Source organism: Anneissia japonica, unplaced genomic scaffold (genome assembly GCF_011630105.1).
Source record: "Anneissia japonica isolate Jap-2015-1 unplaced genomic scaffold, ASM1163010v1 scaffold287741_len385558_cov193, whole genome shotgun sequence".
Classification (NCBI taxonomy): domain Eukaryota; kingdom Metazoa; phylum Echinodermata; class Crinoidea; order Comatulida; family Comatulidae; genus Anneissia; species Anneissia japonica.
This window is the reverse complement of record NW_022754911.1, coordinates 18,801-30,831: the sequence shown is the minus strand read 5'-3', so window position 1 is coordinate 30,831 and position 12,031 is coordinate 18,801. Positions and strand designations below refer to the sequence as shown.

The 12,031-nt window shown below is 32.3% G+C and overlaps 1 protein-coding gene across 14 annotated transcripts in view; it reads right to left on the bottom strand.

Annotated features, from left to right (window-relative positions):
* The window catches only part of LOC117123297 (adenylate kinase 9-like), a 53,858-nt gene that overhangs the window by 26,923 nt on the left and 14,904 nt on the right, over positions 1 to 12,031 (bottom strand). For 8 of the 14 annotated variants that reach the window (XM_033269168.1, XM_033269172.1, XM_033269167.1 and 5 more), the window contains exons 5-15: positions 10,722 to 10,922; positions 9,868 to 9,996; positions 8,575 to 8,891; positions 7,570 to 7,750; positions 6,955 to 7,087; positions 6,590 to 6,667; positions 5,123 to 5,191; positions 3,828 to 3,941; positions 1,593 to 1,613; positions 1,210 to 1,474; positions 580 to 810 (exon numbers count right to left, since the gene is read on the bottom strand). In XM_033269168.1, the coding sequence (XP_033125059.1) occupies positions 580 to 810; positions 1,210 to 1,474; positions 1,593 to 1,613; positions 3,828 to 3,941; positions 5,123 to 5,191; positions 6,590 to 6,667; positions 6,955 to 7,087; positions 7,570 to 7,750; positions 8,575 to 8,891; positions 9,868 to 9,996; positions 10,722 to 10,922 (1,739 nt within the window). The remainder of the gene's footprint in view (positions 1 to 579; positions 811 to 1,209; positions 1,475 to 1,592; positions 1,614 to 3,827; positions 3,942 to 5,122; positions 5,192 to 6,589; positions 6,668 to 6,954; positions 7,088 to 7,569; positions 7,751 to 8,574; positions 8,892 to 9,867; positions 9,997 to 10,721; positions 10,923 to 12,031) is intronic. The other 6 variants (XM_033269166.1, XM_033269170.1, XM_033269173.1 and 3 more) reach the window with 6 other exon arrangements.

Genomic DNA, 12,031 nt, shown 5'->3' with positions numbered 1-12,031 from the left:
AAAGTTAACTAGTAAATCCTTGCCGAGCCACAGGGATTATAGGGCTGGAGATTTTTCCCAGATTCAAGTAGTGGGAAGAGGAAGACGGTGAGATGCTGCTCCACAGCAGGTAACTACCACCAATTTGCTGGTACCTGTTTAAAATGAAGCTAAAAACTGATGTACAAGCTCTCAATTTTTTTTTTTTTTTTTTTTTTTTTTCAATTTTTTAGTGTAAAATAGTAATTGGAGCAATTTATTAGTGGAAACATGGTGGAAAATATTTACTCTATATAAAATTTATAAATCATCACTTATTAATATAAATTAGAGTTTATAAATTCCCATACAACCAATCTAAATACTTCACTTACCAAAAACAAGCCCAGTTTGCGAGAGAGTACAATTAAAACTAGTTTTAAATCACATTGTTTGTATATATTTCTTTTATCTTTATTCATATATTTTGTATGCTGCTGTTTACTTGTTTCTGTAAATTCTACAAGTGATTTTTAAAAGTACAAGGAAAAAATAATCAACTACTTAATGTAACCACAAAAAAAAAAAAAAATTTTAAATGCATTCTTTAATGGGGCATACCTGGCATCCTCTAACACTCTGTTCTTTTCTGCTTCTTCTTCCTCTTGACGAATTCTAGCTTTCATGTCCACTTCCTCCTTGTTCAGTTTATACCAGCGTTTGAGTAATGAAACACCGCCCTCACTTGTATCTTTCAACATGATGACCTCATCAGGGGCCAATCCACGGTCAATTAGAACATTCCATTGGTCCCTTGTTTGTGGGAAATTATCCAGAACCCAACCACCAGCACTTGGATTAAACATAAGGAATGAATGAAATTATAGTAGGAAAAAAAGTTAGTATGTGCAGCTGGAGAGTCAAAATTTTAGGGTTTATCACTAGGCAAAGAAGCACAATTAGTAGTACTAATTGCCAAACATTTTTTTGATTGTGATAATTAAACTATAAACAACAGGTCGACATCTCTATAAATGGAAAAGTGTGAATGTCAAAATGCAGATGGCATACACATTTATATTTTTTCTATTCCATTTGGGAAAGACAAGAAGTAGATATTGGCCAATCAAGATTTACATCCAACTTCCATCTTATAACTGGCAATGTCATATCAACCCTTCTTTCATGTTCCTAACTCTGCAACTTTCACCTGTAGCATCCCCTCCACAGATTTTCTGCTCAATAACTTACCCAGGCCCATTTTGATCCTTTCGTTTCAGTTCCTTGTGAACTTCATTGATGGCCTCCTCTATAGCATCGACATACTGTTCTGGTGCCAACGAGTACACCTGAGATTCTGCTTCCACAATGGCAGCCTCAATGGCCGCCTGGACCTCAGGGTGTGATTCATTCACCTCAGGGTCTAGTGAATCTGGTTTGTTGTATTCCGACTCAGTGACTCCCGATGCTGGTTCAGTTGGGGCAATAGAACCTTTCACAGTTGCACTGTCATCTACTGAGTAACAAAATTCAAATTTCATTTACAAAATATTAATTGTTTTATTTGAACCATATTTAATGAGAGAAAATGAAAGTGCTGATATAAACAAAATTATTGTGATACGATTCCTTACCTTTATCTTCCTCATCTTCATCTGTTTTTCAATTTGTTTATGAAATATTAAAGAGAGAAACAATATCAAACAAGAATAACAATTTAATACTCTAATTACTTAATATGCAAACAGAAATATATAATCAAATTATATTCATCAAATAAATGAAATTAAAAGAAATGTTGTATGTCATGAAAACTAAAACAATCCCTCGACCCCGCCCCTGAAATGTTCAATTGAAACACACATTTCTCATTTAAAACTATCAAATTCAGTTTTTACTTATTTCCAAGTTTTTAGTAGAAAATAATTTATGTCGGTCAGTCATTGATGGGTCTATGATGGTATTACGCACATTTGTAAATTGGAAAAATATAGTCTCATTTATTAACTTCAAATTGCAAGTTAATAACTTAAAGTAATAAACTTTAAGTTATTAACCTTATTTAAGTAAATTACTTAAGATTATTAACTTACAATTTAAAATTCATATATTGTAAGTTAATTACTTTAAGTATTTAAACATTGAATCTTATTGTTAAAGTTTATTTTAAGTAAACACAGAGATTGAATCATTAAATTATGTCTGAACCATTAAAAGCCAGCAGGCTTCAGAGGAAAAAAAAAATGTTGATGATATATTGTACAACTGATTTTTCTAAGACACAAAAAATGATGTTTGACTGGGAAATACGGTTGGAGAAACAGTAGTTATGTTCCCAAGTTTATCGTCAAACACCCTTTGTGTGTTTTAGAAAAATTCATTTTTTTTACATTTAGGAACACATCTTAAGGCAAGTATTATGATGACTTTTAATATAATGACATTGACAAAAATTAACAAAAATCAGAATATATTTAATACAGAATGGCAAATATATGATTATTAGCTGAGCAAAATGAGCATAGCTTTATATGCATTTAAAAAGCTATCTGAGTGCAACCTGTGTCAGCAGCAAATATGGTTCCATGAGACCATGATGCGAGCATGTGTTGTGCAACGGAACGTTATTTAAACACAATTTTAAAGCCAAGGCCACCATTGACAGTCAGCAGACCTGTGTTGCACAAAGCAACCACTCACAAAGGCAGTAGACAATAAAATCACCAAACAATATGTACAAGTTTCAGTTTATGGAACAAAATATAATACAAGTGAAATAGTTATTCATAAAAAAACAATTTAAAAATAGAAAATAATAATATTGCAACTACAAAAAACTGAAATAGTTAAAGCTACTAATGGCAAACAATTATACAGAATAAAATATTATGTAAATAGAAGATTTATGCGAGAAGAAAAGTACTGTAGTTATTATAATAAAATGATATGACAAGATGATATAATAGTATAAAGTGCAATAAATGAGAATACAATTACATATAGACAAGCAATATTAAATGTTAGTAGTGTTAGTGAAATAAAATGTGTAAGAACTATGCAATACAATTAAGCGCTAATTGGCACTTTGTTGACACACATTTATTGAGAACCTGATATTGGCAAAACCTTTTGCATTTTAAAATAATGTTAAATGTGGACATTTGAATCAATAGGGATTCAACAATGTAAAATAGTCAGTTCATTAGAACTGGCAGTTATATTTACAATACTGATTAATCATGATTTCAATATACATATTTTTCTTATAGTTTTTAGAGTATTTTTTGCAATAAGATTGTCGCAATAATCAGGTTTGCTAGAAGAGCTAATTTGTGAAAATTAATATTCAATAAACGTGTTATTTAAGACCTGGTTTGAAAATATACAAAGACTTTACAACAGACCATGTTCTCTATGAAGACAAACTTGACCAATCATTAAGTGGTCAACCCTAAGTGATTAAGCCATCTTGTAGTTTCAAGAGCATGACTATGTCAAAGTCCAAAGTATAAGCAGTCATATGGACTATACTATTGTGTGTACCATAATTTGTATCAGAAAAATCGAGGTAATGATGTTTCATAATGCTTTTATTAAAATACCAATAATTATTATAGCCAATATGACTGTATACTTATATGCCTTGACCTTTGACATAGGGATGCACACTTTATACTACATGGCTTTAGAATCCCTGTTATCAAAATACCACCTCACTTGAGTCACTTTGTATTTTGTCAGTAATTTGCATAATAGATACAATGATTACGTTGCATAACAGTGGCAAAACAAGTACAAATCAAATTGAGGAAAAAAATGGTGTTAATTAGACAGAAGACTTATAACACGCTGTTATTAATTGTTTCTACCTTCTTTCTCAACCACTCTATCCTCATTTTTCTCATCTGTATCTGTATCCTTTTCCTCATCTCCTTCACGAGGTGTTTTTTCACCTTCAGTGTCTGTTGTCAACTTGTACCTTTCTGTGTTAATGGAAGCAATGATTATTATGAATGATACCTGAGTATGCATTAGTCATGTGATGATTACTATTTGAACCTACAAAATCACATGCTCTGCAGTTCATTTCTTTTCTGTGTCACTCAGTCAAAATTCTAATCATCCATGGAGTAGGTAATAGAATACATTAACAATTTATGTTGTCTCATACAAAGATTGAATTACCATCAGATGTTTCAGTTTTTAAAATGCTATTCAAAAAACTCTTGAAATATAGCTTATTTTCAGTCATATGTTTTACACTTGCTATTACTTTATCAAAATTATATGAAGTTTGATTAAAAAAAATGAGTATACCAAAAGAGCACACCATCACTATATGGCTAAAAAAAAAAGAATTGAGTATTACAGCAAAACTTATGAATTAACAGGCCACTATGAAAAGAACTACATTACCAAATAAACAAAGAAAAATTACCAATTGTTGTATAATGTATATGATGATGTGGCAGATTTCACAGGAGGTTATGAAACAACAACATTAAAAATGCATTTTCAAATTGTTAAAAGAAGAGACAGAGAAAACCTTTTAGGGATTATTTGGGGTTTTTTTTACATAGCTAAAGAAAGGAAAAGCTAGAAAATCAAAAGCAGAAAAGTTTAGAAATCTATTTTAAAAAGCCTAGAATACTGCATTCCAAAAACAGAAATAGTCATAGTGTATTCAAAAAAGAAATAGTATCAAAGCCTCGAAATACCAGGATAGTTTCCGGAAGAAGATAGTTTTACCAACTGAGTAGTGATAGTTAGTATATGGATATGACATTATACTTCAGTTGAGTTATTGGCAAACTAAACTGACAACCCAACCTATGTGGCATCTATGAAAATATAAGTAATAATCTAGCAAGCAAGAAACACCAATTGAAAGGTTGATGAACTAATCATAGTCAAAAGCCTCATTTAGTTTAAGCAATAAAACCAGTAATTTTCAAATCTAATTTTACTTTGTGATGTGCACAGAGATTATGAATATATGTGAGTTGTTCTTGTCAATAATTTTTACTCAAAATTTTGTATAAGACAGAAGATGTGTTAATTTAGGACAGACCTACGAGTTTCACAGCAAACCTATATCTATTAAAAAGAGATGATATTAGACAGCTGACAAAGGACTCCCTCTACATGTTACTACGTGTTATACCTTCTTCTGCTTCGGCTTCAGCTGCCTCGGATTCTTCGCGGGCCTTGACACGAGCAAGTTGCTCGGCCGCTACAAAAATCACAACACATTACAGTCAACTACCATTTACTTATGATATGCGGAATACTGAATTATTTATATGCAATACAGGGCCACCCAGCCTTGGAGTTTCCTAGCAAGTCTAAAGCTAATTTCAGGCCCTCCACCCTCCTTAAAATCAACCCTTATTATTTAGAGTTTACCAATGTTATCACCCATCCACCCTTAAAATGTCTATCATCCACCCTACCCTTAGATTTCTACAGCCACACTGCTTTAAGATATCACTGTCGAATAGTATACAGATAATCTTAAAAATCTAAAAAATATTATTATTACAATCCATCAATAAATTTAATAACCTATAGCTTATTACATAATATGGCATTACAAATTATTAATATAATTATATCCATCATTATAATTAACAGTGTTATCAGTACTATTACTTTTCTATTGTTAATGTTTTTGCTACTGTTACTGTTATTGATTTTACTACTGTACAAAAAAAGTTATTTCGAATAATATATCACTAAAAATTTTTAATGAAAATATGCATTTTGGTCAACTGACTGTTTCCTCAATTGCATCTGATGCAGATGGGCGTCGTGAGGCAAAACTTATGTGGCAAAGACAAGTCACTCGTCGCAAATCGTGTTTCAGAGAAAATGGCGAAAACATGCTGGAATGTCAATTTTTTTTTAAATCTATTTTATTGCACTAAACTAATACCTTTATATATCTATACATCATGCTATGTTGTTATTTCCTCATTTTCAATGTAAAAAAAAACATTTTTAACGATTTGGTGATGGTTTCTGCCTAAGAAATGCCTGAAATCGTAAACTTTGAAGGCTGATTTCTCAAATATTGTTCTTTAAACAACTGTTTGTTTAAACTCCTGTAACTTCATAACGAAATGTCGGATTTAAATGATTCTTTTACCATTTCATAGCTCATATTTTACTCTTTATCCCTGTATTAATAACTTTGTGATGAGTGACTGGTTTGGATTGTCTTTGCCACATATGATACAAGACATGGAAAACACACATGGGCATATTATGATGAGGCTATACTGTCACTGGGTTGAATTTGCTTGCATGTAGTGAGCTTAATGTTACATGATTCATCACAGGCGGGTCATATGATTAACACCTCAGAATATAGACCTTTTAAACAGGCATAGGACGATGTGGTTCCCACCAAAATTATATTGTGGCCACATAAGAATGGGAGTTTAAATGACAAATAAGCACAAAGGTTCCAATACTTTATGTAAATGTCAAAAAATGTTGTTTTGCTTCTGAAATGCAAGGATATAGGCTACTGCTATTATTCCTGAATTAGAAATGTGATGTTAGGGAATGAAGGCGTAAAGTTACAAGTGAAACAGTGCAGCAAACATAGTATGTTTGGCATGTTTACCAGTAGGATCATCGGACTGCTCATCCTGTGCAGCCTCATTGGGATCAGGCTGCTCGTCTGAAGATTCAAATACATTGGCTAGAATGGAATGAAGGCAGCATTAATAAAGTGACCAGGGGTCCGGCTTTAAAATTGACAGCTATTTGAAATTGTATTAAAACGAAGTATAGTTTAGTTTTTTCTTAAGTAATTATTATTCGTATTAGATTCTTCAAAGATATTTTTCTTTAATATTACTTTTAATCAAAATCTTCAATCATCTTATATTCCTAAGGTATGTATTTATTCAGTTGACTGCAGTGATTAACATTGTAAAATTTAATCTGTATGTTGGGAATGAGGAATATGTTGTAAATATTACCCACCTTCTCTTTCCTCTCGAAGCTTTGATTTGACTGAAGAAATTGCATTTTCTTTGGCCTCTTCTGTGGCAAGCTGAATCTGTTTCTCTTTGTGAGCCTTCATTCTTGGTTTTATCAATTCAGTTACATCAAGGACCTAAGGATTATAGAAATTACTGACTGAACCTATTATTACTTTGGCTGCCACCTTGAATAGAACATCTGTATAATATGTATTACCATGTTGCTTTTAGGAGCAGCAACGCTCTAGCGATATTTATTATGGGTTCCTTGGCTCTTTATATTGTGTGAGCATTTTTCCTTGAAATAATTGCAATGGTGAACATCAGCCTGTTAGTATGGAGTATTTAAAAGCTACAGCCAGATACAAAATGCATCGTACAAAGGTCGGTAGACGAGGCCATATTGACTCCCGGTCAGATGGCCTGCTGATTAATTGTAAGATGCCGTCCGAGCGGATGATCATCATTAAAAACAACTATTTGCGTGCACCATTTATGAAATTGAATTAGCACACGACCGTCTGCATAGTGTATGCCCCCGCTTAACAAACCAACTGTTGAATTGCTTAAAAATTTTGAACATCAATTGATTAGAGATTTAAAGCATTTTTCTTACCCTAGCATTAAACTTCTGAGCAAGAAGATGCGAGATGGATGTTTTTCCAGCTAGAGGTGGGCCAACTACACTGAGTTTGCATGGAGGCCTCGGTTGTGGTCCAATCAAGTATGGCCTGGGGTTTTTCAAGAACTTCTCAAAAGCCTCTGGTCCAGACATCACATATATTTTATCCAAGAAACTACGAAGACAAAAACATAATTGTAGAGCTGTTGCTTATGGCTTGTGGGAATCCTTTTACAAGACAAATACACAACCAAGAGTATGAGAATTGGTTTTGATCATAATTATACAATCCAGTAATGTTACATTATTAGCATTGCATTGATGTTGAATAAATCATATAATAAAAAAGAAAACAAGGATATTAAATACACGATATTATTGAACACAGACTTTTATATGAATATAATACAAATAATACAACTATATTGTAAGAAACAAAAATGAAAATTTGAGTGTTCTTAATCTGCATTTATTTTTCAAAATTGAATTAGTATCAATTCGCAGCCATCATCAAATTATTTGTACTCTTTTAAAATTATACTTCATCATATGATAATACTTATTTTATCTCTTATATTTTCATTATCTTGTATTTATCTCAGATAAGAAAGTATAATACATACTGCATTATAATACATTAATTATGTCATCATCAGGAATAATGATGACATAATTAATGTCAAAATATTGAATCCCAACACGATGGCATGTATTTCAATACTTGCAGTATGTATTATACTTTCTTGTATTTATTAACATCAGAATTTTGTAAAATCATATTGTTATTGCTTAATAAGTCTATAATAATTTGTTTCCATTTTCTTAAATTCTGAGAACTGTGGTATTAATAATGTAGAACTAGTAAATAGAAAGACAAATAATTCATTCTTCTTAGAAGTGTAATTTATCTTTAAGGAAACTAAGTAATTTAAGTGATCTGTGTTACTAAAAATGTACACCTAGTCAAAAGAAATAAATCTCAGAAAATATTCTCTATACCCGACTGCATATTCTGGCTTTCCCATGATTACATTCCCCTTCTGCAGTTCCACAGGGCAAGCACGTGCCCAACGACTACGTCGCCAGCGGTACCGCGGGGCCACCATCTCAGTGCTTGCTAATGTTCGCATTAACTCTTCCGTTTCCACATCCTCAGGTATCTCTTCTTCCTCAGTGTTTTGAAGACGGATCGGTACTGCTGCACGGCGTAGTGTAAATGTGTTCAGCTTGAGCATAAGGTCTTTAAACAGCGTGCCTGGCGTTTTGTTTCCATCTAGTTCAATCAAATATTGCTGATCATGATCTGCCATGTAATCCTTTGGATGAAGTAAATGGCATCGCATCATTTTCACTATTGCATTTATGTTGTTTTTTTTATTAGGCCAAAAATTGTTGCCTGGTTGTAACCACAGAGCTAAAATTCATGGTTAAGCTATCACATGTATTTATAAATAAGGCAAACATACTTTTTTAAAGATCATCAGAGAAGGTTGGAAAAAAAATAAAAATTAAATGTTGTTTACTTTTTAGTAAATGGTTTTGCCAAAAACATCCGGATGGAAGAGGATATAAATACAAAATTCTATTGTTGAATATAAACATTGTAGTATGGGATAGTCAAATCTGTTATCGCCATATATACCAAGAAGGACTCTTTGATCATCAACTCCTCCTAGCTGAACATAGTAATAAGAATAATTGGGGAAATAGATCATTTCTTGTTGCTCATGCTCTCAAAATCTGTAATGCTCTGCCCATACACATCATGTCTGATGAAAATATCACTACAATCATGTCCAGTCTAAAGAAATATATATTTGACCAGCACTTTCCCACTAATTAATTCTCCTCTTCCTGCACTATTACCTTCCATAATTCCACTCTTGTATTTTTTCTGTCTTGTTTGGCTCTGGCACCATGCGGATACCGGCCCCTTATAAACATCCACTATTATAATTATTATTATTATTGTTAAATACTTAAAATAAAATTAGGAAGAAATATATATATCTTATTTTAGGAGATTTCAAGGCAGAGGTGGCCGTAACAAGTAGACAGACATTTCCATTTTATTGTGGCAGTGTGCGAGTTAAATGGCAAAAAATAAATTTTATTTTTAATCGCAATCCTCAATATTGGCAGGCAGCAAGCTCACAAAAGTGCCTTTCAACAAGGTTTTTAGTCTCCTATAAATTTATTACAAACTTACTGTTATTTTATATTTCCTATTTTCCTACACAATTAGCACATAAAATATTTAAGCCTTCACAGTAGAAAATGCTTGTCTCCTACCTCATAAAGTCTAAGCATGCCATTTTTGTAGGATTTGATATTAGCTGTGACATACGCAGCAAGGTCTTCTGGTCTTCGCACAAGTCGTTCAAGAATTTCAAAGCTTAGCTCAGGAACAGCATCAATTTCCTATAAAACCAAAGAACAAAGAAAAAAAATGACGAAATGCATGTTCAGATCAAAATGCATCTTAATTTAACATAGGTAACTGATAATTCCTTGCTTTCACATTACCAACTAAATATTATAGCATGATCAAAAGGCACATCGTGGGTCTCATTTGTTTCATCTAAGCCTATCGCAACTGTAAATGTACCTTCAAAAACAATCAGTAAAAGGTTGAGGCAATATCTTTATTGTCCAGGACAAAAAGTCAAGCCCTTTAAATGACTTCACACTCAACAAAACAGAGAAATCTGCTTAATTACACCAGCACCGATTTGAAAACTATAGTCAGCAGTACAGCGATTCCAAGGCAAAACAACTTTTAACAAGAATACAATAGCAGTTAGGTTGTTTGCCATGGGACGGTCGGGCACCCCTGCCTTACCGCTCGGACATGTGATTCGCCTGTAATTTCAATTACAAAATTTATATTTTTTAAATATTTTTAAAGATTATATTTCAATTTATATGTTTAAATGAGTTAAACATTTTTTTAGGTATAGCATTTTTTATATGGATTGCAAATAACAAACAAATGACTTGTACAGTTGCTTTTACAACACCAATAAAGTTCTGCATTTAATATTTTTGTTGGATGGCAGTGTTTTTATATATGTCCATTTTAGTATACAGTATTTTTAATTTCCATTTATCATTATTATTGCAATGTAATGGAACGAGAATCTTACCCCTTCCTCTTCTATTGGTTCTGCTTCTTCTTCCTCTTCTTCATCTTCTTCTTCCTCCCCTTCTTCATCCTCATCACCATCTTTGATTACTTGTGAAGTGTCAGATTTCTCCGGACTCCAAACCTCTTTAGTGTAAATGTTCCCAGTCAGTGAGTCTACTCGCTGGTTCACTCGTCTCTCATACAAGTCATTATCTGGTATCTATTAACACAATTTATTTTTTTACGGATTTAAATCCTTTTTTTAACACCTTTTTAAAAATAAGTTTTAATTCAAGAAATACCAAAATCTGTATAACTTATATTTTAATTTTTACACTTAGATGATATTTTTTTGTAAATATGTACAAAGGAAATATTGTAAATTAAATGAAGAAAATGGATAAAAGTGGAGTGCCCCCACTAAAAAGAGAAAAAAAAAAATTTTTTTAATTGTGCAATTCACTAATTTAATAAAATTATATGGGCCTACCATCCCAAAACCAGCGTACTGTTGCTATATGTAAACTGAGTAATTAGCATAAAGAATGTGGCAGTGTAGGCCATACCTTTATACAGAGAAGTCATAATACTTTTTCTCATAAGTGTTGGCAATAGTAAGTCAATTCCAGTGAATTAAACCCATCATTTTAAAGCTTTTTTTTTTTGTTGAGAATAAGAATATTAAAGTGTAAATTTTCATTTTTGCGGTCACTGATTCAGTTTTTGATATGGTAAGCATCATATTTATGATCATGATTTAAATCTGGTCCAGCATTACTATTCTAATCCTGTTTGTTTCTATATTATTAGGTACCGGCAAGGAAGTGTAAACTATGCAGGTTTTTAGTGGAATTTCCGGAAACTGGAATGATATTCATCTTTTTTAATTGAGTCTCTCTTGAAAACTATTGATCAAATATAAATTTTAAAAACACCTTTGTAAAGCTTATTTCATTATCTTTCATATGGTACTAAATATGTTCAAATCCATTCACAATAAACATATATAAAATGTACTAGAAGTATAGTCACTCAGTAGAGAATTGGGTTAGTGAGTACAGCAAACCTGGCGGCGCCGCGCACAGCCCATGAAAGTACCTATTGAAAACTATGACAGCGGAGGGAGGCCGTTAACAAAGAAGAATAGCCAATGGCAAAAATATTTTCTCCAATAATTGGGCTTCAACTAGGTACCAAATTTAAAGTATTTCTGCCCTATTTTGATATCTAAAAATCGCTAGGAAACTTTTTCAAAACTTCAGATCTAATTTTGAGCTATTTTTTGTGTGATGACCCCAATAAAAATACCCATCAAAATAAAGCTTAGGA